Genomic DNA, 27,810 nt, shown 5'->3' with positions numbered 1-27,810 from the left:
CTCTGTCGCCCAGGCTGGAGTGCAGTGGCGCGATCTCGGCTCACTGCAAGCTCCGCCTCCCGGGTTCACGCCATTCTCCTGCCTCAGCCTCCCGAGTAGCTGGGACTACAGGCGCCCACAACCGCGCCCGGCTAATTTTTTGTATTTTTAGTAGAGACGGGGTTTCACCGTGGTCTCGATCTCCTGACCTTGTGATCCGCCCGCCTCGGCCTCCCAAAGTGCTGGGATTACAGGTGTGAGCCACCGCGCCCGGCCTTATTTTATTTTATATATATTTTTTGGAATAGAGTTTTGCTCTTTTGCCCAGACTGGAGTGAAGTGGTGCAATCTCAGCTCAGTGCAACCTCCACCCACTGGGTTCAAATGATTCTCCTGCCTCAGCCTAGCTAGTAGCTGGGATTGTAGGCACCCGCCACCATGCCCGGCTAATTTTTGTATTTTTCGTAGAGACGAGGTTTCTCCATGTTGGTCAGACTGGTGTCAAACTCCTGACCTCAGGTGATCCACCTGCCTCGGCTTCCCAAAGTACTGGGATTAAGGTGTGAGTCACTGGTGATGCCCAGCCGGAATATGGACTAATTTTAGGTACTAGTATAATCAATGTGAAGATACAGATGTCCACATCTGTATCTCTATTTCTGTGTTGCTATCTATATAGAAAGAGAGAGAAAGCAAATATTAGCAATTGGTGAATCTATGTAAAGGGTAAATGGGTGCTAGTTTTATTGTTCCTTCCATTTTTCTGTATGTTTGAAGTTTTTCAAAAATAAAAACATGAGAAATTAAAATGTTTTTAAAAATAAATATCAAAGCCTTTTTTTTTTTTTTTTTTTTTTTTTGAGACAGGTGTCTTACTCTGTCACCCAGGCTGGAGTGCAGTGGCACTATCTCGGCTCACTGCAACCTCCACCTACTGGGCTCCACCTCAGCCTCCCAAGTAGCTGGGACCACAGGTGCACACCACCATACCCAGATCATTTTCTGTATATTCGGTACAGACAGGGTTTTGCCATGTTGGCCAGGCTGGTCTCAACCTCCTGATCTCAAGCGATCCGCCCACCCTGGCCTCCCAAAGTGCTGGGATTACAGGCATGAGCCACTGCACCCAGCCTCAAAGCATCTTTATACAAGTGTAACAGGATAGCCAGAAGGCAAGGCAAAAGGATCATGTTATCCCAGGAGTTCGAGAGCAGCCTGGGCAACATGGCGAAAACCTATCTCTACTAAAAACACAAAATGGCCGGGCGCGGGGGCTCATGCTGTAATCCCAGCACTTTGGGAGACCGAGGTGGGTGGATCACGAGGTCAGGAGTTCGAGACCAGCCTGACCAACATGGTGAAACCCCATCTCTACTAAAAATATGAAAATTAGCTGGGTGTGGTGGTGCGCACCTGTAGTCCCAGTTACTTGGGAGCCTGAGGCAGGAGAATCACTTGAACCCTGGAGGTGGAGGTTGCAGTGAGCTGAGATCGTGCCAGCCTGGGCAACAGAGCGAGACTCTGTCTCAAAGAAAAAAAAAGAAACAAAATTAGCCAGTGTGGTGGTGGACATCTGTAGTCCCAGCTACTTGGGAGGCTGAGGTTGAAGGATTGCTTGAGTCCAGGAGTTTAAGATTGTAGAGAGCTAGGACTATGCCACTGTACTCCACCCTGGGCTAGAGGGAGACCTTGTCTCTTAAAAAAAAAAAAATTCAGGCCGGGCGCGGTGGCTCAAGCCTGTAATCCCAGCACTTTGGGAGGCCGAGACGGGCGGATCACGAGGTCAGGAGATCGAGACCATCCTGGCTAACACGGTGAAACCCCGTCTCTACTAAAAAATACAAAAACCTAGCCGGGCGAGGTGGCGGGCGTCTGTAGTCCCAGCTACTCGGGAGGCTGAGGCAGGAGAATGGCGTGAACCCGGGAGGCGGAGCTTGCAGTGAGCTGAGATCCGACCACTGCACTCCAGTCTGGGCGACAAAGCGAGACTCTGTCTCAACAACAACAACAACAACAACAACAACAACAAAAAAAAAAAAAAAAAAATTCTTCTTTGGAATTTTTATGGGGGACATTGGAAAAATAATGAGAACAGTTCCTATCAATAAAAAGAAGTAAATAAAAATAGGATGTGGCCAGGCAGCCTGGGCCTGCTGACTACACGCTCCCCTATGTTTGCCAAACGGGCCTCTGGGCCCAGGGAGATGAGACTTTATTACTTTTGAGATAATTTTTTTTTTCTTTTTTTGAGATGGAGTCTCGCTCTGTCGCTCAGGCTGGAGTGCAGTGGCGTGATCTCAGTTCACTGCAGCCACCACCTCCTGGTTTCCAGCAATTCTCCTGCCTCGGCCTCCCGGGTAGCTGAGATTAGAGGCATGTGTCACCGTGCCCAGCTAATTTTTGTATTTTTAGTAGAGAAATGTTTTCACCATGTTGGCCAGGCTGGTCTCGAACTCGTGACCTCAGGAGATCCACCTGCCTTGGCCTCCCACAATACTAAGATTACCGGCAGACGCCACCTCGCCTGGCCTTTTTTTTTTTTTCAGTAGAGACAGGGTCTCACTATGTTGCCCAAGCTGGCCTCCAAATCCTGGGCTCAAGGGATCCTCCCACTGTGGTCTCCCACAGCGTTGGGATTACGTGCATGAGCTACTGCACTGAACCAGGTTTTGTTTCTTTGTTTTTTTGTTTGATTTTTTTTTTAATTAATTTTTTTTTTAAAGAGGGTCTTACTCTGTTGCCCAGGCTGAAGTGCAGTAGCATGAACATGGCTCACTGCAGCCTAAACCTCCTGGCCTCAAGTGATCCTCCTGCCTCAGCCTCCCAAGTGGCTGGGTCCACAAGTATGCACTACTGTGCCCAGCTCATGTTTACATTATATGTGTAGACAGGGTCTCGAACACCTGGGTTCAAGTGATTCTCCCACCTTAGCCTCCCAAAGTGCTGGGATTACAGGTGTGAGCCACCATGCCTGGCCTTTGTTTTTAATTATGGATTTGTTGCCAACATTTAAAAACTAGAAAAGCCAGGTGCACTGGCTCACACCTGTAATCCCTGCACTTTGGGAAGCCGAGGTGGGCGGATCACTTGAGATCAGGAGTTTAAGACCAGCCTGCCCAACATGGCAAAACTCCATCTCTACTAAAGATACAAAAACTAGGCCAGGCATGGTGGCTCACTCCTGTAATCCCAGCACTTTGGGAGGCCGAGGTGGGTCGATCACTTGAGGTCAGGAGTTCAAGACCAGCCTGGGCAACATAACAAGACCCTGACTCCCCAAAAAAATAAGCAGCAAAAAACCCCACACGAAACAAACAAAAGAAACAAAACTATGAAGCCTAAAACACAGTCCAGCCTGTGTGCACCTGGATTTGGCTGTACCCCAGCACTGGGGCTCAGCAGTGAAGGTGATGCTGGCCCAGCCACGGCACTCCCTGCCTTGAATGGTTGCTCCTGCTGCTTGGCCCAGGGGAGGGCAAATCGTTACAGCCCTTGAGGAGTCTGGCCCGGGGACACGGGGTCTTTGATCCCAGCTCAAGAAGCCCAAAGCCCCCAGGACTGGGGCATATAGCGGGAGTTTATCTCCAAGAGGTTTGGCTGCCCTGTGGATCCTGGGTTGCAGGAGGGGACAGGAATGGTCTGGGCAGGTCCCTGGTCCATGAAGGAAAGAGCCCTCTTGGCCTGAGTCCCTGGCAGCAATGGAGCCTCACCCAGGGTGTCACTGGCACCCTGGGCAGGTGAGACTCCCCTACCACAGGGTGGCAGGAGCAGGTGAACATATCCTTGGGAGGCCAGCCAGGGGCATGGCCAGCATCCAGGGACTCAAGCAGCTGCCATGTACTGCTTTGTCCTGGGAACCCAATGCAGTGCCCACGCAGCCCCCCAGGCTGCACCCTCGACCCCATGGCGGAGCCTCACCCGGTTGCCCTGTGCAGTGCCATCCTGCGTGCGGTAGGAGACCTGAGACTTCCCGCCGTCCAGGACGCGCCGGATGACAGGGATGCGAGCTACCTGGTCCCCACGGCTGACCGAGTACTCAGGCTGCTCAAAGGACACCACATCTCTGGCTGCAAGGAGCCCAGGCACTGGTCAGAGCTGGGCCCAGTCCCTTCCCACCTTCTGCTCTCCTGCAGCCCGGCCCAGCCCAGCCCAGAATCCATGAGTCCACTTGTTTCCCTCCATGCACTGCCCTCTGGGAAAAGCACAGGAGCGAAACGGAAAATCCTTCCAGAAAAATGTGAGGGACTGGGTGCAGTGGCTTGCGCCTGTAATCCCAGCACTTTAGGAGGCCGAGGCAGGTGGATAACCTGAGGTCAGGAGTTCGAGACCAGTCTGGCCAACATGGCGAAACCCCATGTCTACTAAACATAGAAAAATTAGCCGGGCATGGTGGCCAGCGCCTGTAATCCCAGCTACTCGGGAGGCTGAGGCAGGAGAATCACTTCAACCTGGGAGGCAGCTGTTGCAGTGAGCCGAGATGGCGCCATTGCACTCCAGCCTGGGTGGCAGAGCGAGACTCCATCTCAAGAAACAAAAAAAAGTGGGTCTGGAACAAAGTGTCCAGCAGACATCCTGGAAGGGCCAGGCAGAGGAGGGAGGCCAGGCACAGGCAGGACCAGAGACGGAGCCCTCAGCCCCAGGGCTGGAGCAGAGCAGGAACAGGCCTGAGGCCCGTGGCTTCTGGCACAGGTGGCAGGAGGGGTCAGATGTCCACGGTGCCATGCCTTGGCCAACCCCTCCTCTAGATAGAGAGGAGCAAGGGGCTGGCCCTTATGAGGATGCAACAGAAGCTTCCATTTACTGAGCGCTCACCACCAGGCACTTTGGCGAGGTGAACAGCCCCGTATTCCATAAAAGAGCTCTTACCCATTTTACAGATGGAGAAACCAAGGCTTGCAGAGGTTAAGTGACTAGCGTTGCCAGGTCGCAATTCCACTTACGCAGGAGGAACCAGGGCCCCTGAGCCCCCGTCTGCCTCCCTCACTCTCCCCACCCTGACCCACCTTGCTCCTTGATGATGGTGATGTTTACCAGGCGGCGGCCAAGGGTGGCAGTGCCCGCAGGTACATCGATGGCCTCCACCAGCAGCTGCTTCTCCTCGTCGTCCTCAGGCCGGATAAAGAGGGGCACCCGTACGTCTACCAGCTCCACACCCTCCTGGAACTCCACCATGCCCCGGGCGTCTGGGTGGGTTGGGAGGTGGTCAGAGTGGGTCACGGGGCCACATGGGCAGGAGATGCGAGGCAGTGGCACAGGGGACCCGCCCTCCTACCCTGGTCTGCAGTGAGGGTGTAGTAGCCGGGGGCCACCTTGAGGTCATGAAAGGCCCTCTGTTCCACCTGCTTCTCTGTAAGCTTCAGCAGGGCCGGCTTGGCCGAGCGGGGCGCCATCAGCACTGTGTCCACAATGGTGTGGTCTTGCCTGGGTTGAGGGTGGAGGGTTCAGGCAGGGGAGGGGTCAGGCTGGCACCTGCTGCCCTGTCCCTCCTGCCTGTCCTCTCCCCTTCAGGGGCCAGGATGTAAGACAGCAAGAAGTGCAGGGTCTTCAGAGGCAGGCAGTGCTCCAGGCCCATGCCAGCCCTATGCCCTTTACCCTGCAGCCTCAGCCCAGCCATGGCACCTCCTTGTCCTCAGCATCCTCCTCTGTGAAATGGGCTTCTCTGCCCACCTCATCAAGGGCTGGACTGCAAAGATGCTAAGGGTGTGAGTGCTCAAGCCAGGCTGCTGCAGCCCCAGCCCTGGCTCTAGTTCTTGATAGCTGGATAACCTTGGGCAAGTCACTTAACCCTTTTGAGCCTCAGCTTCCTCATCGGCAAAATGGGAACAGCAGTGATATCTACCTCACAGGCTTGATGAGCGGGTTGGATAAGATAACCACAAGATAACCACACACGGAAAGCCCTTAGGACCATGCTTGGCCGGTAGCAGGATCAGAAATGCTGGTCAGCCATTCTTTTTTTTTTTTTTTTTTTTTTTTGAGACGGAGTCTCACTCTGTCGTGGGGCTGGAGCGCAGTGGCCGGATCTCAGCTCACTGCAAGCTCCGCCTCCCGGGTTTACGCCATTCTCCTGCCTCAGCCTCCTGTGTAGCTGGGACTACAGGCCCCGCCACCTCGCCCGGCTAGTTTTTTGTATTTTTTTAGTAGAGACGGGGTTTCACCGTGTTCGCCAGGATGGTCTCGATCTCCTGACCTCGTGATCCGCCCGTCTCGGCCTCCCAAAGTGCTGGGATTACAGGCTTGAGCCACCGCGCCCGGCCTCTTTTTTTTTTTTTTTTTCCCGAGATAGTCTCGCTCTGTCGCCCAGGCTGGAGTGCAGTGGTGTAATCTCAGCTCACTGCAACCTCTGCCTCCCAGGTTCAAGCGATTCTCCTGCCTCAGCCTCCCGAGTAGCTGGGATTACAGGCGCTCGCCACCACGCCCGGCTAATTTTTGTATTTTTAGTAGAGATGGTGTATTCACCATGTTGGCCTGGCTGGTCTTGAACTCCTGACCTGAGGTGATCCACCCGCCTCAGCCTCCCAAAATGCTGGGATTACAGGTGTAAGGCACACACCCAGCTAATGGTTCTTACTGATGGCCGTGTGCTGCGATTCTAGCTCTGCTGTCCCTGCATTGAGACCCCCTCCTCACTCCCTGTCTCTCCCCGTGAAGGGCCAGGACTTGGAGTAGGACCTGGGGAAAAAGGTGTGTAACCTGCCTGGCCTCCAGAGGTGCACCCAGGATCCAGGTCTTGGACCTTGGAGCGGATGGAGATGGGTACCTGCTATCGCTAGTACTGGGTGGGGGGCTGGATGGTCACCTGTATGAGGGCAGGGACTGGGTTGATTTGCTTTTGCCTGCTCTAGTCCAGGGGCCACTTCATAGCAAGCACTTCACGTTAGCATTTGTTGAAGAAATGGTCAAAGGAACGAATGAAGGTCCAAACCCGACGGACACATCTGGCCCTCCCTTCCTATGGGATGGAGATGGAGCAGGGACGGACGAGGCAGATGGCTGGGCTGGGGACAGGTGGGCAGGAAGTGGGGGCTGTCTCACCCACCAGTCTTCTACTCACTTTTTCCCAGCATTGGGCTGCTGCCTGTGGGGACAAAGAGGGTGCTGTGAGCCAGAGAGCCCTGAAGTGGAGGCCTGATCTGCCTGGAGGCTTCAGCTCCTGGAGTCGGCGGTAGGAGTGGCTCCCCCACCCAACCCGGGCACCCTAGGACTCACCGGAACTTGGTCTGCTGGAGCTTGTGTACACCGGAGATCTGCCTGTAGACTTCGTTCAGCTGCCAGGCAAGGGAGGGGTGTGAGGCTGGGCCTAGGCCACCCCATGGTAAGCCCTCAGGCTGAGGACCCAGGCAGCCTCTGTACCCAAAGGCCCTCAGGGTTGGCTGGGACCTGAGGTTGGCTGATGCCCTGTGGGGCCGCATCCTGGGCCCAGGCTCTGGCCTCCTGCCCTCTGGAAACAGATACCAGGATGGCCCTGCCAGGCACAGATCCAGAGAGGCCCCTCTCCCCTAGGGAACGAATCTTGGTGCCACGACTGTGTTCGCTCTGCCCTGCCCACCCCACCCACCCTCATACCCACATCTCTGGCCAGGCCTAGCTCCTGGGTCCTTACGTTCTCCTCCACCTCCTGGCGCAGCTGGGCACACTCCCGAGTGTCAGGCTTTAGCAGGTTCTCGGTGCAAAGGCGGGCCAGGCGCAAGGACAGCCCGTAGGGCACTAGGGAAAGGCGGTGGGAGGGGGTGAGATGGATGTGGTCAGCTCCCTGCATGACGGGCACCACAGAGCATCCCTCCAGCAACCATGCTAGGATCCGGGGATGCCCGGCCACTAGGCCACGCACACTGAGACATGAGGTTCATAGCACCATCAGGATAGGGCAAAAGGTGACTGAGCCCTGTCCCTGCACCCCACACCCAGAGAAGAGGCGTGCTGTGATCCCAGATCTGGAACAGAGGGCCTGAAGAGCATTGCCCAGAGCTGTGGCGCCCAGCCCTGCCCTCACCCAGTTCTGTGGGGTTGATGCTGGCGGCATGAGTGGCAAAGCCAGGCCGCTGCACGTTGTTGGTGACCTTCCAGCGGACCACGTCACGGCCCTTGAGGTTCCCGCTGCGCAGCATGGGCGTGTCCAGGTGGTCTGAGGCCATCAGGTTCTCCCGCAGCATGTAGTGGTCTTCCTTAAAGCCCACCATGTGACCTGCAGGATGGGGTCCTCAGCACGGCACCCCTCCCTAGACCCGCACAGCCCAACCTCATCAGATGGGACCCCACAGCCTCCAGCCTCTGCCGTTCCAGGTTCAGCTTCCCTCCATCCCAGCTCAGAGAAAGAGAGCAGTCAGAGCCCATGCTGCCCCTGCGATGCCAGGCCCATACCTCGGTTGCAGCAAGGGAGAAGTGCCAGGCAGGCCTAGGAGACAAGGTGGGTGAGGGTGAGGCCTGAGACAACTGCCCTGGCCCAGGTAAGCCCTTCCAGCCACCCTGCCCCATGCCAATGGTCCAGAGGGGTGACAGTGCCTCCCCAGACACCAGAATATCCAGGTGTTGGCAGGGTGTAAGCATGGCACACAAGGGCATAGAGGGGGATGGGGGCAGAGGGCTCCCAAAGTTTGTGCTGTGGAACCCTCATCCTGCCAGGTGCCCTGTAAAGGTTCTGTGGTCAGATTCACTTGGGAAGCACTGAATTCATTCCCCATGCCCCTCCTGCAGGTTCATTAGGCACAGGACTATATCAAAGCCTCTGAGAAGTCCTGCAGAGAAGAAACTTGTTTCTTTTCTTTTTTTTTTTTTTTTGAGACGATGTCTCACTCTGTTGCCCAGTCTGGAATGCAGTGATGCGATCTTGGCTTACTGCAACCTCTGCCTCCCAGGTTCAAGCAATTCTTCTGACTCAGCACCCCCAGTAACTGGGATTACAGGCGCCCGCCTCCATGCCCAGCTAATTTTGTATTTCTTTTTTTTTTTTTTTTGAGACAGAGTCTCACTCTGTTGCCAGGCTGGAGTGTAGTGACGCGGTCTTGGCTCACTGCAACCTCCGCCTCCTGGGTTCAAGTGATTCTCCTGCTTCAGCCTCCCAAGTAGCTGGGATTACAGGCACACGCCACCATGCCCGGCTAATTTTTGTATTTTTGGTAGAGATGGGGTTTCACCATGTTGGCCAGGCTGGTCTTGAACTCCTGACCTCAAGTGATCCACCCACCTCGGCCTCCCAAAGTGCTGGGATTACAGGTGTGAGCCACTGTAACTTAAATAAGTTTAAGAAACTTGTTTCTCAAACCCCATGCTACAGGTTTAAGAAACTTGTTTCTTAAATCTTTTTTTTTTTTTTCTTTTTGAGACAGAGTCTCACTGTGTCACCCAGGCTGGAGTGCAGTGGCATAATCATAGCCTCAAACTCCCAGACTCAAGCGATCCTCCTACCTCAGCTTTCCAAGTAGCTGGGACTACAGGCATGCGCAACTGTGCCTGGCTCAAACCTATTTGATCACATAACTCCTTTCCTATGTAATGCACACTAATATCCCACAATACTGGTGGTTACTATGGAGTGTGGTCTGCTGCCTACAGTCCCCACTCGGCCATGCCATCCTCCACACTTTCCTCTCTCTTATCTGTTCTCCCCAAGGACCACCAGCTCCTGGCGGGCAGGGCCCTCCCTTCCCTGTTGTGGCTCCCAGGCCCTTCGCACGTGGCTGACCCCAGAACAGGTGCTCTCAGGGATCTGCCCATTGATGACTGATGGAGTGGGGGTCCTGGGCAGGCGCTAGAGCTGGGGAAGATGTGGGCTCAGCTTGCCTCAGCCCCTTCTGAGGACTGTGCATTTATCACCTGCCTCTCAGCCCCAATTTCTCCAACTGTCATAGGGCATAGTGACCTTACCCCACTGGCCTCATGGGGTGATGGGGGCGGAGAAATGGAGTCACATGGACATGCTGTGGCGACAGCACAAAGAAGAACGCTGAGCTAAGCAGAGAGCGGACGCTGGCAAGGGCTGAGCTGGGGGCTGGGGCTCCAGGATGACTCGGGCTAGGAGCTCATAGGCGTCACCATCATGACTGTCACTTGGGAAGCTGGATGGGGTTGGTGTGGGTCTTTCCAAGTAGGGCGGGGGCAATGGTACATGCTACAGGTCAGTCCCTTCTGAACTTCACTAATTTAAGCTTCAGCTCCATTTTCTGAGGTCAATTCTATGACCTTCATTTTACAGACGAGGGAACTGAGGCATGGAGAGATTAAGTAATTTGCCCAAGGTCACACAGCTGGGACCAGAATCCAGACAGCTGGGCTCCACGGGCTGAAGGCTCTGGCTAGAAAGCTGCAGGAGTGGGGATGGTGGTGGGCTGTTGGGGGAACCACAGGGAGGCCGGGGACCCTGAGGGGGCTTGGGGACCCTGATGGAGGGTGGGGACTCTGTCAGGGAGGGGACCCTGGTGAGGTGGGGACCCAGGATGGGGTTGCGGATCCTGGTGAGGTGGGGACCCAGGATGGGGTTGGGGACCCTGGGGAAGTGGGGACTGTGATGGAGCATGGGGCCCCTGTTGGGGTGGGGACTCTGGGGAGGTGGAGACCCAGGAGGGGGTTGGGGACCCTGGTGGAGGGTGGGGGCCCTCTTGGGGTGGGGATCCTGGGGAGATGCGGACTCAGGCGGGGGCTGGGGACCCTGGTGGAGGGTGGGGGCCCTGTTGGGTGGGGACCCTGGGGAGATGCGGACCCAGGCGGGGGCTGGGGACCCTGGTGGAGGGTGGGGGCCCTGTTGGGGTGGGGACCCTGGGGAGATGAGGCCCTGGGAGGGGCCCGGGCTCTTACCTTGCAGCAGGCGCAGTACTTCCAGCAGAGCAGCAGCAGCAGGGCCAGGAGCGGCAGGAGGAGGAGGAGCAGGGGGATGAGCCACCAGAAGGAGCTGGGAGGGCAGTCTGGAGAGAAGAGGCAGCGGGAGGTGGTGCCTGTCCTCCCCCCCAAGCTCTGACAACATGCCCCTCCCTGCAGCCGGCCCCACCAGCTCACCCTTCTTCTTGTGCACCAGGACGGTGCTGTTGGGCCCAGGGGCGCCGTCGCCTTCCATGGTGTAGCTGTAGGTGCAGTCATCGTCCTCGTCCCGGAAGGAGCAGCGCACCACCACCTCCTCGGCTGTACCCACAGCCGGTCAGCAGGGCACCCCAGTCACACCCCTCCGCCCCAGAGGACCCCAGGGTCTGGTGAGGGGGCCCCTACGCTGGGACCTGCCTCACCCACAGCAGGGCCTCCTGGGGAAGAGTGGAAGTCCTTGCAAAGCCGTGCTCTCACCTGGCACAGGGACGGGTGGGGGCAGGGGCTCCCCTGATCAGGAGCATCAGAGTCTAGAAACCGACCTCCCCCACTTCCCTGACCTGGACGTCACCCAGAAGCTCAGTGTCCAGAAAACATATCTGACCTCGAGGAGGGGAGGCTGCGTGTCTCCAAAGCGTGACCATGTACCCCTGCTGTGTGCATGCCCCTTCCCAAGTCAGGTGCCCCCCACCATGACTCTTGGTACCTTCCTGGGCCAGACTGTGTCCCATCGCCTGGGTTCTGTGCCTCCTGCTCAGGCTTTTACCCTTTTCTGGGACTCGGTGTCCTCTATCTGGGTTCTGTGGTCCCTCCCAGCTCTGGAGTTCCTGTCCGGACTGTGTGGCCTTAGCCCAGACTGCAAACCCCTGTCCAGGTGATGACATCCTTGCCCCGTTGGATGCCCCCTGCCTAGGCTCTCAGCACCTCCAACCCTCAGCCCCTGCCCCTACCTCTCTTAAGCTCGTCCACCATCTTGACCTTGAAGTTGCATTCCTCACACGTGCGCCCCTTCTTCTCCCCGGTGCCCCATGCCTGGCACTGCACGCAGGAGCGTAGGTCCTCGCAGAGGCCCGGGTGGATCTTGGCGGGGAAAGGCAGGGCAGATAGGCACTGTGTTGGGTGGGCTTCTGCCAGATCCCCGCTGCTCCCCAAACCTCTTGCCCTTGGCCAGCTCCTGTGGCATCAGGCTTAGCCCCTCCTGCCCACCCTCGCCTGTGCCTTGGGTTCCCACGCCCACACCCCGTAGGTCCTGGCCTCACCGCTGAGTAGTTGATCTCGCAGATGGTGTCCGTGTAAACCGACTGCTGGTGGCAGTGGCAGCGGCCACACTCACAGTGGCCACGTCCATTACAGATGCCCTGGGGTAGGAGGGGGCACCAGTGAGCCAGCTGTGCCCCATCCCTGCCTGTTCCCTCTCCTCTCTCCATAGGGTTCTCTCTGGAGAGGGTGGGTTGTCCTGACAGACACTGTCTTATGCCCAGGCCTACCCCATTGCTGTCGATGCAGGTGGCATTGCTGAGGGGACAGTCACAGCTTGGGCCTGTCCAACCAGGCTCACACACACACTGGCCCATGGAGCAGCGTCCTCGGTCTGCAGAGAGGGACAGGGAAGGGAGATGAGAGCTACATCTGCGCCTGTAGTCCAGGCTGCCCACCTGGCAAGGAGGACCTGTGGGAGCAGAACTGTGGGAGCTAGGATGCCACTACCCTGGGGTAGAAGTCATCTCTTCCTCACTTTCCTGGAATCTCCTTCCCTGGAGATTCTGCCTCCATCCTGCCTGCCTTCCACTCTGCAGCCAGAGTAATCATCTCAAAACAAATCCAATCATGTGGCTCCTGCTCCCCTGACTGAGAACCTCTAATGGGTCCTGGCCAATGCAATAAGGTCAGAAAAAGAAATAAGATGTATAAGCTTTAGAAGGTGAGAAATAAGGCCAGGCAAGGCCGGGCACGGTGGCTCACACCTGTAATCCCAGCACTTTGGGAGGCCGAGGCGGGCAGATCATGAGGCCAGGAGATGGAGACCACCCTGGCTAACAGGGTGAAGCCCCGCCTCCACTAAAAAATACAAAAAAATTAGCCAGGCATGGTGGCGGGTGCCTATAGTCCCAGCTACTTGGTAGGCTGAGGTAGGAGAATGGTGTGTGTGAACCTGGGAGGCGGAGCTTGCAGTGAGTGGAGATTGTGCCACTGCACTCCAGCCTGGGCGACAGAGTGAGACTCCATCTCAAAAAAAAAAAAAAAAGAAGACCAGGCAAGGTGGCTCACGCCTGTAATCCCAGCACTGGGAAGCTAAGGCAGGCGGATCACAAGGTCAAGAGACTGAGACCATCCTGGCCAACATGGAGGAACCTCATCTCTACTAAAAATACAAAAATTAGCTGGGCGTGGTGGCGCATGTCTGTAGTCCTGGCTACTCAGGAGGCTGAGGCAGGAGAATCGCTTGAACCCAGGAGGCGGAGGTTGCAGTGAGCCAAGACTGCACTCCAGCCTGGTGACAGAGCAAGATTCTGTCTCAAAAAAAAAAAAAAAAAAAAAGAGAAAAAGAAATAAAACTGTCAGCTGGGCGTGGTGGCTCAAGCCTGTAATCCCAGCACTTTGGGCGAATCATGAGGTCAGGAGATCGAGACCATCCTGGCTAACACAGTGAAACCCCGTCTCTACTAAAAAATATAAAAAAACTAGCTGGGTGAGGTGGCGGGCGCCTGTAGTCCCAGCTACTCGGGAGGCTAAGGCAGGAGAATGGCATAAACCCGGGAGGCGGAGCTTGTAGTGAGCTGAGATCCGGCCACTGCACTCCAGCCTGGGTGATAGAGCGAGACTCTGTCTCAAAAAAAAAAAAAAAAAAAAAAAAAAGACCAGCCTGGCCAACATGGTGAAACCCTGTTTCCACTAAAAATACAAAAATTAGCTGGGTGTGGTGGCGGGCCCCTATAATCCCAGCTACTTGGGAGGCAGAGGCAGAAGAATTGCTTGAATCTGGGAGGCAGAGGTTGCAGTGAGCTGAGATCATGCCACTGCACTCCAGCCTGGGTGACAGAACAAGACTCCATCTCAAAAATAAATAAATAAATAAAATTGCCATTATTTGCAAGTATCAGGAACATGTCACAAAGTATGCAGAAGAATCTACAGATAAATTATTAGGTTCCATAAGTGTGTTTAGCAAGGTGGCTGGATACAAGGTTAATATACAAATAGTTAGAAAATGAAATTAAAACCTCCAGTGACTCCCTTTTGTCCAAAGGATGAAATCCTGCTCTGAACTAGAACTGAAGCCCTTTGTACTCTGGCCCTGCCTCCTTCACCAGAGGCACCTTCCTCCCTTCTTCTCTCATACTTCCCTCTGTGCCACTTGTCTGCCTTTTTCCAGTGGTGCCCAGTTTTCTCTTCTGTTTCTCTGAGCACACTCAGGAACAGACAGTTGAAGAGAATAAAAGGTGAACAAAAGCAAGAACAGAAGAAAGAGTAGAAAAGCAGGGGCTTAGAAAGTATACAGTGAGGGCTTCATAAGTATTTGATGAGTAGATTTTCATTCATCCTCCTCCATTCAACCACCAATCCTTCCACATGCCACCGTATCTGAGTTCTGTGACCCTGCCTAGATCTGATGTTCCTGGCCAGACTGTGTGCCTATGGCCTGGACCCATGGGAATAGAGAGGAAGCTCCAGGCCCTCCAGCTAGAAATTTAGCATCTTTGGACTGGGTGCAGTGGCTCACGCCTGTAATCCCAGCACTTTGGGAGGCTGATGTGGGCAGATCACCTGAGGCCAGGAGTTCAAGACCAGCTTGGCCAACATGGTGAAAACCTGTCTCTACTAAAAATACAAAATTAGCTGGGCATGGTGGTGCATGCCTATAGTCCCAGCTACTAGGGAGGCTGAGGCAGGAGAATTGCCTGAACTGGGGAGGCGGAGGTTGCAGTGAGCCAAGATTGTACTATTGCACTCCAGTCTGGATGACAAGAGCAAAGCTCTGTCCCAAAACAACAACAAACACACACACGCACACACACAAATTTAGCATCTTTGGAGAGAGGAAAGATCATAATGCCATATATCTGCCAGCCATTGGAGGACTGAGCTGGGGGCACCCACTCTAATGAGCTAGGGGTGTGGAGAAGGGGGGTGGGCATAGAACTGAACTGCCAGAGAGAACCTCAGGGGAGTTGGACTCTTAAAACCAGGGGAAATTCCTGCCAGCAGTGGCCTTGGGCATGGACGTTGCAGATAAGGGAAGTGAAGCCCAGGTTGGGGCAGGACTCGGGGGCAGCCCTCAGGGCATCCAGAGTGGGCTGGGCCTGAACTTGGGGATTCTGATTCCAAGCCTGGCTGTCCCAACCCGGGTCATGACGGGAAGGTCATGCTCGCTGTCCACCACCTACCCCGCCGTCAGCATTGGCCGCAGCTGTTGTGCTCACCATTGCAGAGGAACCCAGAAGTGCGGGGACACTGGAAGTTGTCATACTCGCAGAACTGACCCTCGTAGCGGCCTTCGCCGTAGCACACACAGTGCCCGCACTGGCACTCCCCACGGCCCGAGCATGGCTTGTCCTCACCCTCCCGCAGGCAGGGCTGAATGTCACTCAGAGAGCCGGTGGAGCAGTTGCAGGTCTGGCCACTCCTGAAGGAGGAACTGGTCACTTCCCCGAAACAGCCCAGAAGGAAAGCTGGGGCTTTTACTCTCCCATTTTATTTTATTTTATTTATTTATTTTTTATTTCGAGACAGAGTTTTGCTCTTCTCACCCAGGCTGGAGTGCAGTGGCATGATCTCAGCTCACTGCAACCTCTGCCTCCCGGGCTCAAGCAATTCTGCCTCAGCCTCCCAAGTAGCTGGGATTACAGGCATGCACCACCAAACCCAGCTAATTTTTTGTATTTTTAGTAGAAATGGGGTTTCACCATGTTGGCCGGGCTGGTCTTGAACTCCTGACCTCAGGTGATCCACCCACCTCGGCCTCCCAAAGTGCTGGGATTACAGGCGTGAGCCACCTTGCCTGGCCTGCTGTCCCATTTTACAGATGAGGAAGCTGAGGCAGCTCCTAGTCATGCAGACAGAAGTGGCTGAGCTGAGACCTAAACCCCAGTGCCCTGTCATGCCATCCCTTCCAGTGTCCTTTCCTCATTGCTCTGCCTCAAGTGGTGACAAGCTCGTCCAGTGTCGTGAAGCTAAAGTCCTTACTGCCATGTGTTTATGAGCTCTCTTCTGATCAGGCAATATGACACAGGACTCAGAATACCAAAGGCACGGAGCGAAAAGGAAGTCTCCCTCCTGTGCCTGTTCCCCAATATCCAGACTCCAGCCCCAGCAGCCACCCCCGTCTCAATCCTTGCATCTCTTTCTAGAGACAGCCCCATATATCTCTCTATTTGAAAGTGCTTTGAGCTGGGTTTGACCAACAACTGGGTGTGCCCCACCCTTAGCCATTTCTTTGATTGCCGCCCCACCCCCGGCCAGGTGTACAAGGTGCACCCAGGGTGAGGTCCCTGCAGGAGCCCAGCCTTCCCATCAGGGGCCACTGGTGTCCTCAATGCCCACCTCTCTTCCCCACTCACCAGCCCTCACTGCACACACACTGTCCACACATGAAGTCTCCATTGAAGTTGCAGCGAGCTGACCGCACCTCTTTTTGCTGGAATGAGAAAGACCGTGGTGGGGTGTGTTGGGGGCGCAGGACCGGGACCACTGGACACTTCTGCTGCCCTGTGTGCCTCAGGACATCCCACAAGGGAGATGGGGCACAGGAGTCCCGCTTCATTCCTCGGGCCCCCAGGGTGCTTGGCTCAGCTCTCCCCTCCCGCCCAGCGGGGCTGCGTCATACCAGCTCGCAGGGGCACACATCACAGATGATGCCCGCGTCCATCTTGAGGCCATCAGAGAAGGAAGGTTTCAGATGGATGTTGCCCTTCTGGTCCTCCTTCGGCAGCTGGCACACGTGCGTCCCATCCACGTGCTCGATGGCCCGCAGCTGCACCTGGTATATGCCCTGCAGGGGCCCCGTGGTCAGCCAAGGCAGGCCCAGCCCCAAGGACCAGAGGGCCACTGATGCCTGAAGGCCCTCGATCACCAAGTTCCTAGATGTCTGGATCCCTGATACGAGCTCCTGCTCACCTCCCTCAGGGCTGAAAACTCCCTCCTTCCCAGCCAGTCACAATCACAGCGACAATGACAGTGGCCAGGGCCTCTGGGCTTCGTGACACTAACCCATTTACTGCCCCAGCAAGCCTCGGGGCTCGACGCTCGCCTGCCGAGGAAGCCAACAAGCAGAGGAGCATGCCAGGCTCATCCAAGCGGCCAGGCCCAGGGATCTGCACCCAGGCCTGCCCGACTCCAGGGACCACGCTCTTGACTGCTGTTTTAGACGATTCCACTCCGTGCGGGGCGCTATGCCTGTCCCCCACCCCGCTACCCCCACGGAGGCGTACCACTTCCCCCCGCTGGATCTGAAAGGACCCAGTCTTCATCTTCTGGAACATCTTGGAGGTGACCTCTGTCCGAAAGCCTCGGGGGCTGTCTAGGGCCCGGATGTCCAGGTTGGAGCGGATTCGCTAAAGGAGGAAGGAGGTTGGTCAGTGCTCTGTGGGGGGCCTGGCTGTGCTCCACCCCAACCCCCAAGTGCGACTGGCATCATGTGGGGTGCTATAGAGCCTGCAGGAGCCAGGGCCAGGCCCAGGTGGCCCCTCAGGGCTTCAGGGATAACCAGAGACCCTTCCTCACTGGCCTGTCCCAGACCCCTTTTGCAACCATGACCCAAGACACCTCTTGCCCACCCTGTCCACCTCCTGCCCTGCCCCAGAAGGGCTCAGACTCTGGAGCCCGAGCTGCCCTCACATTGAAGGCCTCCTCCAGCAGCTCCACGATGTTGGACGAGTCCTCCTGCAGCACCCCCAGCGAGGAGACAGGGAAATAGGTGTGAAGCTTCTGTGGGAGAGAAGGCCAGGCTAAGCATCTCCATGAATCTGAATAGCTCTAGGATTCTTCGTACTTTGAGGATGGGGAAACTGAGGCCTAGAACCTGCTGTGGTGTTGCAGAGCCTGCCCTGTTAGCCCCCACCTGCCTGGGAGTTGGGGTGGAGGATGGACACATGACTTCCCCTTCCCACCAGGGCCCACTTTTGGTGGAGTCTAAAAGCTTTGGGAAAGGAAAAAGGAAAAAAGGGAGAGAGGGAGGAGGGGAGGGAGGGAGGGAGGAAGGGAGGGAGGGAGGGAGGGAGGAAGGGAGGAAGGGAGAGGTGTCTGAGAAGCTCCATGGACCCCCTGCCTTGACCACCTCCCGCCCGTGGAGCCCGGGCCCCGCACCTCGTAGTAGCTGTAGGAGTAGTTGGTGACAGCAAAGATAGGGATGATGTTGTGCTTGGCGAGCAGGCGCACCAGGGTGGGCACCGACGGGTAGTCCTGTGTCCTGTACTGGGTGTAGGTGCCCGTGGCGTCCAGGTGGCACCGTTCATCATTGCGGCTCATGATGCCAGCCAGCACATTGGCACCGTCAGCCTCATAGTGGAAGGCCGACTCGGTGGAGAAGACCAGCAGGTGGGTGCTGTCCGGGCGCCAGCCAATGTCCCTCTGGGGAAGGCAAGGCAAGGTGTGCCCACTCAGCAGGCTGCCTGCTGACACGCGTCACGGCGTTGCGTAGGACGGGGAACGCAGGTCCCAACATGGGGCTGGGCTTAAGCCACTGGATTCACAGCAAGTACCCTCATGAAAGATGCATGTGATGGCACATGACTGAGTGACAACGCTGAGAAACAGGAGCCGAGGATGCGGCCCCCCAAGGAGCTGGGGCCACAGGTGTGCATCACATCCAGCTAATTTTGGTGTTTTCTACAGAGACAGGGTCTTGCCATGTTGCCCAGGCTGCTCTCAAACCCTGGACTTAAGCAATCCACTCACCTCAGCCTCCCAAAGTACTGGGATTACAGGTGTGATCCTTGCTTTTTGTTTTCTGACGTAAGTAATATGAGTATGTTATTTTAAAAATGAACAAATGGATGTACATATCAAAGGTAATGGCTTCTTTGGATGCCCAGAACAGGCGGAGACTGGGCAGCTGGTGGGTTCAGGGTACTAAAGATTCCAGAACCCTAAAGCCCAGTTGATACAAAACCAGGCTGTGACTGCTCAGGCCAGGGAACTGTGGCTCCCGGCACATCTGAACTCAGATTGTAACTGAGACCTACTCACAGAGTCTGAGCTTGTCTTAGGGCGAAGGGGTTGCAGGCTCCCAGGCTTTCCGCAGGGCCAGTGAGCCTGGCGCCAGAGCAGGCCAGGGGGCAGCTCAGGCCCTTGCCCAAAAGTTCTCGCCCCTGACCTGGGCTGGCAACACCCTTCCCAGTGCCCACCGTGCACACGGCCGTCTGCAGGATGGCATCGAAGCCGCCCTCAGGAGCGTCCAGGTTGCCTGAGATCCTCTCCCCCTGCAGTTTATTCCGGAACTCATCCACATCTTCTGTCAGGCTGATGACGTTCTTGAAGGAGAAGGGGGGGTCACTGTTGGGCCAGGGCTCCTTCAGCCTGGGCAGAGGTGGGAGGGACAGAGAGTGTCACAGGGGGAAGACACTGCAGACCGCAGTGCCCCCAGCTCGTTTCAACTAGAAGGAAAATTTATTTTTTATTTTATTCTATTTTTTGAGACCAAGTCTTGCTTTATCGCCCAGGCTGGAGTGCAGTATGCACGATCTCAGCTCACTACAACCTCTGCCTCCTGGGTTCAAGCGATTCTCCTGTCTCAGCCTCCTGAGTAGCTGGGATTATAGGCGTGCCCCACCATGCCCAGTTAATTTTTTTTTTTTTTTTTTTTTTTGAGACGGAGTCTTGCTCTGTCACCCAGGCTGGAGTGCAGTGGCCAGATCTCAGCTCACTGCAAGCTCCGCCTCCCGGGTTCACGCCATTCTCCTGCCTCAGCCTCCCGAGTAGCTGGGACTACAGGCGCCCGCCACCTCGCCCGGCTAGTTTTTTGTATTTTTTAGTAGAGACGGGGTTTCACCGTGTTAGCCAGGATGGTCTCGATCTCCTGACCTCGTGATCCGCCCGTCTCGGCCTCCCAAAGTGCTGGGATTACAGGCTTGAGCCACCGCGCCCGGCCAGTTAATTTTTTTTTTTTTTGGAGACGGAGTCTCGCTCTGTCACACAGGCTGGAATGCAGTGGTGCGATCCTGGCTCACTGCAAGCTCCGCCTCCCGGGTTCACACCATTCTCCTGCCTCAGCCTCCTGAGTAGCTGGGACTATAGGCGCCCGCCACCACGCCCGGCTAATTTTTTGGTATTTTTAGTAGAGACGGGGTTTCACCATGTTAGCTAGGATGGTCTCGATCTCCTGACCTCATGATCCGCCTGCCTTGGCCTCCCAAAATGCTGGGATTACAGGCGTGAGCCACCGTGCCCAGCCGATTTTTGTTTTTTTTAATAGAGACAGGGTTTTGCCATGTTGCCCAGGCTGGTCTTGAACTTCTGACCTCAGCTGATCTGCCCACCCTGGCCTCCCAAAGTGCTGGGATTACAGGTGTGAGCCACCATGCCAGGCCGTAGAAGAATTTTAAGTTGTGGATGAAAGAGGAGTGGGGATCACATGGCCTGGACCCTTGTCCACCCATGGGGCGGACCCAGTCACTTACTTCTCAGGCCTCATGTCTGTCTGTGGGACGCTGACTTTGTCCACAAACTTGCCAAATCCAATAGTGTAGTCACTGGTGAGCTGGCTCAGGACCTGAGCTGGATGTCAACAAGACAGAGAGGGGATAGCTGAGCCCTGATGCCCGGCATAAACATGGGCCCCCCCATCAAAGGCTGGCTCAGAAGGGAGGAAGAGGGAAGTTAACACTTTGCATGCTGGACAAAGGTTCATGCTCACAACATCGTCTGTTCCTATTTACGGATGAGGGAAATGGGCCTGGGGGTCTGGAGTTACACACACCGCAAGGGCAGGGTGGCTGGGAATGCAACCCAGCTCTGAGGAGCAGAAGCTTCCCCACAGCCTCTTGGCAGGGGTACCCTCCTTGTCAGGGCCAGATGGCTCCACTGCCTGCTTGCCCTGGGCCTTCTCAGAAGTCCCCAGTGGTGAATAGGGTCTGGCTGAGATTATTCCCCTGAGAATGGAAGGGAAGGTTTTGGGGGGCTCAAATGTCCTGTGTTTCCTTCTGGGTGGGTACAGCTGTCCTGAGTCCTGGCCTCCCAAGCAGACGCCCACCCTGTCCCCCTCCTGTCCTGCTGTCCTCCACTCTGGCCCTGCTGTACCCAAGTTCTGCCCCATCTTCTTGAGGTTGTCCAGATCATCGGACATGGAGTTGGAGAAGTCCATGAGGATGTACAGGTCCACGGGGCTCTCCCGGGGCTCAAACACCTCCAGCTCAAAGTGCCGCTCCTCACCGGGCCGCAGCCGGACCCGCAGGCCCTGGGGGGACATCTGGCTGCGCCGCAGGGTGGTGTCAATCTGGGTCTCCTGCAGCCAGTGGAAGGGGACAGCTGGCTGGAGGGTCACTCCAGAGGCCCGATGGGGGCCCAGCCCAGCCAAGGGGCACTATACACCCCCATAAATAGCCAGGCTGAGCATGGGGAGCCCCCACCCCAGTCCCCCCACCAGGCACCTCTGTAATCTGGAAGCTGCTCTCCATGACCACGATGCTCTCGCGCTGACAGCCTGCGGCCAGCAGCTCCGCCTGGGTGTTGCAGCGCCGGTCCCTGAACATCTGGCCAGAAGGACAGAGGGTCAGTGGGGGCAGCACCCATTCCCTGGCTGCCCCAACCCCAGATTCATTTCCACCAGCTATTCCTGACCCTTGCCCGTTCCACACCGACCCAGGCCAGGTCCTCACCTCGTCCGTGCAGTAGGCGCAGTCCTTATCCACACGGACACACTCCGTGCAGCTCTTCACTGGGGCCTTCTTGCAGCGGTTTGCTGGGGGGCGGAGGTGGGCACATGAATGGGGAGGCACTCAGCAAAGGCAAGCACTTTCCCACCTGCACCCTCACCTGGAGAGGTGGGGATTCCCTCGCTATGTTATTTATGTATTTGTGTATTTATGTATTTATTTATTATTATTTTTTTGAGACGGAGTCTCACTGTGTCGCCCAGGCTGGAGTGCAGTGGCGCAATCTCGGCTCATTGCAAGCTCCACCTCCCGGGTTCATGCCATTCTCCCACCTCAGCCTCTGGAGTAGCTGGGACTACAGGTGCCCACCACCACACCCAGCTAATTTTTTGTATTTTTAGTAGAGATGGGGTTTCACCGTGTTAGCCAGGATGGTCTCGATCTCCTGACCTTGTGAGCTGCCCGCCTCAGCCTCCCAAAGTGCTGGGATTACAGGCGGGAGCCACCGTGCCTGGCCTTATGTATTTATTTTGGTTTGTTGTTGTTGTATTTTTATTTTTTTTACTTTTTTTTCAGACAGAGTCTTGCTATGTTGCCCAGGCTGGAGTGCAGTGGTGTGATCTCAGCTCACTGCAACCCCCGCCTCCCAGGTTCAAGTGATTCTCCTGCCTCAGCCTCCCAAGTAGCTGGGATAATAGGTGGGCACCACCATGCCTGGCTAATTTTTGTATTTTTAGTAGAGATGGGGTTTCACTATGTTGGCCAGGCTGGTCTCGAACTCCTGACCTCAAATGATCTGCCTGCCTCAGCCTCCCAAAGTGCTGGGATTACAGGTGTGAGCCACTGTGCCCAGTCTGCATTTCAATTTTATTTAGTTTTGAGATACGGTCTTGCTGTGTCACCCAGGCTGGAGTGCAGTGGCATGACCATAGCTCACTGCAGTCTCGACATCCTGGGCTCAGGCAATCCTCCCACTTCAGTCTCCCAAGTAGCCCAGCTAATTTTTTATTTTTTGTAGAGACAGGGGCTCCCTGTGTTGCTCAGGATGGCCTCAAATTCCTGGGTTCAGTCAATCCTCCCACCTTGGCCTCCCAAAGTGCTGGGAATTATAGGTGTGAGCCACTGCACCCAGCCCTTCCCTATTTTACAGAGGCTAGGGTGTGTGGTCTACCCCAGGTAGCACAGCTAAAAACAAGCTGTGGTTTCAAACCTGGGACTTCCCACTCAAGCCAGAAGGACAGAAGGTGGGGACTGAGTCGGTGGCACTGGCACATTCAGTGTTGGCACACCCTGGCCAGCCCCTGGCCTGCTGCCTCCTCAGGTCCAGCAGGCGTTCCTCAGCCTTCCCCATTACCTTTGATGAGCTGCATCTAGCACTGGGCCCTTTCCAAGTCCCTCCTCCATCACAGCTTGTGCTTTAGAGCGAGACCACTGCCACACGGCCTGTCTGTCCTCTGAGCCTCCTCTAGGGTGAAGGGAACGATGTCTTGTTTATCATGGTAGCCCTAGCACCCAGCACACCCGGCACACAGTGGGTCCTCAGTAACGAATGAAGTAAAACTCTAGATTGCCCCATTGACTCTGCTCAGTTAAAAATCACAGTGAGGACCTACTGTGTGCACCCGGTGTACACAGTAAGAAGTCTCCTAGGTTTCAGGCAATGGTGTGCTGGTCAGTGTTTAACAATAGCTCTGGTGGCTGGTGAGGTGGCTCACACCTGTAATCCCAGCACTTTGGGAGGCTGAGGTAGGAAGATTACTGAAGCTCAGGAGTTTGAGACCAGCCTGGGTAACACAGTGAGACTGTCTCTACAAAAAAAAATTGTTTTTAATTAGCCAAGCATGGTGGTGCACGCCTGTGGTCCTAGTTACTCGGGAGGCTGAGGTGGGAGGATTGCTTGAGCCTGGGAAGTTGAGGCTGCAGTGAGCCATGATGGCATTACTGCACTCCACCGGGATGACAGAGTGAGAGCATGTTTCTACATATACATTGAGTTAAATAAATAATAAATAAATAAATAACAACGGCTCTGGTCTCTGGTGCTTGACCTATAGCGTTTGCCAATTTCTGTGGTGTAAACATTTCTGTCATGGTCTATTTCAAGCCACCAGCAGGACCCCCTCTGACAGACAAAATTCAAGTGGTAGGAGCTGGCTCCAGTGATTTGTCCACTAGTGACACTCAGAGAGCAGGTGACACGTCAGCAGTCCCTCTCTTCTCCAAATTCCTATAACCCTCTCGACTCCACCTCTGAGGCCTCAGTGCATCCTCTGGGTGCCTCAGTCCTGGGTGGGCATCTGCTGTCTCCTCTAGACACAGCCTCCTTCCCTCCTATTCTCAGGCCCTGTGGCCAGTGCTCAAGATTCTCTAGGCTGAAGAGCTTGGAGCCTCAAGTTTTCCTGAGGTGGGCAGTGCTCTGAAGGTGGGCAGTGGTCAGTTGCTGAATGGCCAAGAATGTTTAGGTGAGACCCTGTGAGAACCTGTGCAAGGGCAATGCCTGCCCAATGTATGCCAGGAAGGGGCTGCAGGGCAACGTGGACTCACCCAAGGTCCCAGAGAGGCTGACGCTGATCAAGGCTGCCAGTAGCAGCCTGGCCCATGGGCTGGGGCGTGGCCCTGCCATCCTCTTCCTCCTGCAGAACAGCAACAATTGACACATGAAGCCTCAACAGCCATGGTCAGTGCCTTCAGCTCCCTCTCACTGCACAGCTGTGGGAACTGAGGCTCTGAGCGCCGGTGATGGGACCAAGGGCGCCCAGCTGCGAGAGGTAGGGCCCTGGGCCTCTGACTCCTGCTTTTTCCACTGCCTTGTTCCGTGCCATCCCTGCAGTGGCCGGATGCCCTGCCCAGGGAGGCCCCCTCCAGCCCTCAAGGACTTTGGTTTGCAAGTTTGTGCCAGCGCTGGGCCTGTCAGCGCTGGGCTCCCTGAGGGCAGATCCGAGTTTATTCTTCTTTGCCTTTTAGCTCCCAGTGGGCCTGGGTCAGGCTTGGCCATGACAGGCCCCAGTGAGGGCTCACCCTGAGAGGCGGCCACGGTTCTGCCTCCTGCTCCTTCTGTCCTGGCCCACTTACCCTTTGGTGAGGGTGGCACAGCTGGGAGGAGAGGGGCCCCTCCCAATATCTGGGGCCTGGGGCTGGGCCACAGCTGCGCGCAGTAGCTTACCGCACCGGGTTGGGTTCTGCGGTGACTGCCCGGCCCATCAGGGTGGGGTCTGAATCCTCTGCCCTACCCTGTACCTCTGCCTGCCCCAGAGTTAAGTTTTTGGGGCCCCTGAGCTGTTCACCCTTTCACAAGTTAGCCCAGAGTGAGACACACACACACACACACACACACACACTGTGGCTCGCCCTGAGGCATCCCCGGCGGCTGTGGGTTCAGTATTAAACCATCCCAAGTCCTCAGCAGATTTCAGGGCAGGCCTGGGCATCCCTGAGGCCCTCTAAGATATGCTCAGCCTGAAGCCTGGACAAGAAAAGAGGCTGGCAGCAGAGCCACCCAGGCCTGCAGGGCCGGGGCAAAGGTGAGCACCTCGCCTCTTTCTCTAGGGCCAGGTCTCCCAGGGGCCCAAGCCTCTGCCCTGCCCACTGGCCCTCCCCATTGAATCCTTTCTCAGCCTGGCTTCTGGGGCACTGGCCGCCCCAGGGTCTGGGGGCTGCAGTCCCCGAGTTGCTGGAGAAGACCTTCTCAGGCCAAGGGCAGGAGGGTGTAGCCTGCCTCTAAGGTGTGCAGCCTGGAGGAGGCCTCAGCAGTGACAACACAGGTAGGGCAGTTGTGGCACAGGGGCCAGGAGGCAGCCCTGAGCCAGCAGGGAAAGGCTGGGGACAGCAGGGTTCCTAGAGGGAAATGACTTCCTTGCGGCCTCGGGGTGTAGGCGCCACACCCACATGCTACACAATACAGGCTGCAGGCTCAGGCCTCCCAGGCATCATTACACAGGCAGGTACAGGCCCGGAGAGCTGAGCCCAGCTCTTCCTCCCACTGCCCCGGCCACACCCCCGCAGGCAGTGCTGATTCGCACACCCTGACCGCCACATGTGCCCAGGGCTTCACGGAGGTGACTGCTCAGCACAGGAGCCCGGTGGGGAGATGCTTACATTCTGCCCGTTTCCCAGATGAGAGACCAGGCACAGAAGGCTGTGGAGCTTCCCCATCCCACGGCCCGCACTGGGAGGGCCAGGATAGGGCCCTGCTCTGCAGGCCCTGCCTTCAACCTCCATGGCAGCCTCCATGCAGAGGCTACAAAATGGCAGTTAGAGGGTTGGCGAGGCACCCAAGAGTGTTTGACTTGACTTAACTTGTTTCGAAAGTTTTAAAAGTAGGAGCCAATGTTAGAAACAACGAGATTTCCCATAAAAGTCAGGAATTCGTGTTTATCATTAGATGCGTCATGATGGGCTGGGCCCAGCGCTCAGGACACCCACTCTCCAGGCGGCCCGGACCCCACCAGGCTGCCCCAACTGTATGTGCCAGCAGTTCCCTGGAGTGTGTGACTGCCACCCTGAATGCCATCACACTGCAGCACAGGCAGCTTCCCACACTCAGGGACACACACACACATACAGGCCATGTCCACCCACCCACGGGCTCAGAGCTCCCCTGGCCCCCCATCCCAATCCCTGGGGACCCCTCTGGGCACATCTGCTCCTGCCCACCATCCCCTCTCACTGTCACATCTCCTTCCCTCAGGGACCCAGGCCAGTCCCTCGCCCCCCAGAGGCAGCTGGCCAGAAGTCTGGGGACCCTAGTCCCTTGGCTGCTGTGTCATCCCCGAGAAATCAGGGTCGAGTAGACAGACATACCTCCCCTGCTGTCCCTCCTGCTGTCCTTCCCTCGGTCCCCAGGATGGAGACTCCAAGCCTTCACTGCCAGCTCTGTTGGAGACAGCAACAACCATGCCACCTGTGCCTGGTCCTTGTCCTCAGGGTGTGGCAAGGCCATGGGGTGGAGGAGGAGCCCTGTCCCTGCCCCTGGGAGTCACTAGGAGCCCCAGAGCCCCAATCCCAGCCAGAGGGCCACCCCAGAGGCCGAGCCGTGGGAAAAAGGGCCGATGCTGCAGGAGGTGGCAGTGTTGGGCACAGCCCCAGGGCTGGTGGGTGAGGCCAGTAGAGCTTCCTGAAGGAAGGCGCCTAGGGCTGACTTTGGAAGGAAGGCAGGCCTGTGCCTGGCCAAGAGAAAAGGAAAATCAGGGACTCCCCAGCCCCAGATGGACTGTGGCACCGCACAGAGCAGGCCCTGCCTGGAGCCGGGAGGGCATCTGCCTCTCAGGGTGGCTTTTAAAAGTAGCAGTCAATGTTAGAAACAACGAAACTTCACATAAAAGTCAGGAATGTGGGTTTATCATTAGATGCGCCATGATGGGCTGGGCCCATCGCTCAGGGTAGCTTCTCCTCCACCTTCTTTGCAAACCCCAGAGGGACCCAGCCCCAGAGGCCTGCCAGCCACTGACCTCTGCCCACTTCTCCCGCAGGCGCACCCAAGGCGCTCCTCTGGCCTGGAGGTCTGATGGGCACCACCCTTCTCTAGCTGCCCTGCCCCTCAGCTCCCAGTTGCCCCCGGCACACTCCAGGGCGGCTGGACCCCTGTCCTGGGCAGCGTGGACGAAGGGACCCGGGCCTGCCAGCCTTCAGGGAGGGGAAGGGGAGATAAAAGCCACCTGCCCTGCCCGACTAGCTCCCCTGCGCGGCTGCCCAGCTGGCGCGGACACTCACCCTCTCCCGGTCAGCCTCTGCTGCTGTCGTGCGTCCGTCCTGGACCTACCTCGGAGCGGACTCGCTCCCTCTGCGCCTGGGCTGCCGCTAGGAGATGGGGCTGCAGCGCGCGGGCGAGACGGGAAGGTCCGAGGGCGGGCACGGGGGTTGGGGGGGGAGGACGGGGCGGGCAGCACTTTATGGGGCGGGCGCGCAGGTAGGAAGGAGGCGCTGGTGAGTCAGGCGGGCCGCATTCCTTCGCGCGGCGCGCACCTGTCGGGGCAGGAGCTGGGTGCCGCCGTTGCCGGGTCCGCCCCCCGGAAAGGGCTGCGGCTCCCGCGGCGCCCGCCCAGCGCTCCGATCGGCCAGCGGCGGGGGCCGGGGGAGGAGCCACCGCTCTCCCTCTGCCTCCAGTTTGGTCCCGAGCTCGGGGCCCCTTCACCCTTCCAGGCTCCGGGCTCCAGGCTCGGGTGCACGGGATGCCCCGGGCTGGAGGCGGCCTCTTAGCCCCCCGCCCGCACGGGAACCTTCCCTGCCCCGAGTC

The 27,810-nt window shown here is 56.8% G+C and overlaps 1 protein-coding gene across 27 annotated transcripts in view; it reads right to left on the bottom strand.

The window, feature by feature from the left end:
* ITGB4 (integrin subunit beta 4) overlaps positions 1-27,563 on the bottom strand; it is a 38,559-nt gene extending 10,996 nt beyond the window's left edge. For 19 of the 27 annotated variants that reach the window (XR_013407282.1, XR_013407283.1, XR_013407281.1 and 16 more), the window contains exons 1-27: positions 27,288-27,563; positions 26,379-26,450; positions 24,123-24,211; positions 21,582-21,664; positions 21,354-21,455; positions 21,004-21,208; positions 20,385-20,481; positions 19,113-19,284; positions 18,073-18,336; positions 17,605-17,694; positions 17,199-17,321; positions 16,595-16,759; positions 16,329-16,405; positions 15,192-15,394; positions 12,258-12,361; positions 12,030-12,128; positions 11,721-11,850; positions 10,969-11,091; positions 10,771-10,877; positions 8,341-8,374; positions 7,973-8,164; positions 7,583-7,686; positions 7,189-7,247; positions 7,034-7,057; positions 5,252-5,400; positions 4,983-5,162; positions 3,898-4,046 (exon numbers count right to left, since the gene is read on the bottom strand). Coding sequence is in view for 21 of the 27 variants with exons in the window: in XM_077972784.1 (XP_077828910.1) it covers positions 3,898-4,046; positions 4,983-5,162; positions 5,252-5,400; positions 7,034-7,057; positions 7,189-7,247; positions 7,583-7,686; positions 7,973-8,164; positions 8,341-8,374; positions 10,771-10,877; positions 10,969-11,091; positions 11,721-11,850; positions 12,030-12,128; positions 12,258-12,361; positions 15,192-15,394; positions 16,329-16,405; positions 16,595-16,759; positions 17,199-17,321; positions 17,605-17,694; positions 18,073-18,336; positions 19,113-19,284; positions 20,385-20,481; positions 21,004-21,208; positions 21,354-21,455; positions 21,582-21,664; positions 24,123-24,201 (3,114 nt within the window). In the remaining 6 variants the exon portion in view is untranslated. The remainder of the gene's footprint in view (positions 1-3,897; positions 4,047-4,982; positions 5,163-5,251; positions 5,401-7,033; positions 7,058-7,188; positions 7,248-7,582; positions 7,687-7,972; positions 8,165-8,340; positions 8,375-10,770; positions 10,878-10,968; positions 11,092-11,720; positions 11,851-12,029; positions 12,129-12,257; positions 12,362-15,191; positions 15,395-16,328; positions 16,406-16,594; positions 16,760-17,198; positions 17,322-17,604; positions 17,695-18,072; positions 18,337-19,112; positions 19,285-20,384; positions 20,482-21,003; positions 21,209-21,353; positions 21,456-21,581; positions 21,665-24,122; positions 24,212-26,378; positions 26,451-27,287) is intronic. The other 8 variants (XM_077972786.1, XM_077972794.1, XM_077972796.1 and 5 more) reach the window with 2 other exon arrangements.
* Between the last annotated feature and the right edge of the window lie 247 nt (positions 27,564-27,810).

Source organism: Macaca mulatta, chromosome 16 (genome assembly GCF_049350105.2).
Source record: "Macaca mulatta isolate MMU2019108-1 chromosome 16, T2T-MMU8v2.0, whole genome shotgun sequence".
In the NCBI taxonomy this organism is placed as follows: Eukaryota; Metazoa; Chordata; class Mammalia; order Primates; family Cercopithecidae; genus Macaca; species Macaca mulatta.
The sequence above is the reverse complement of the archived record's forward strand: the minus strand, read 5'-3'. Positions and strand labels throughout refer to the sequence as shown.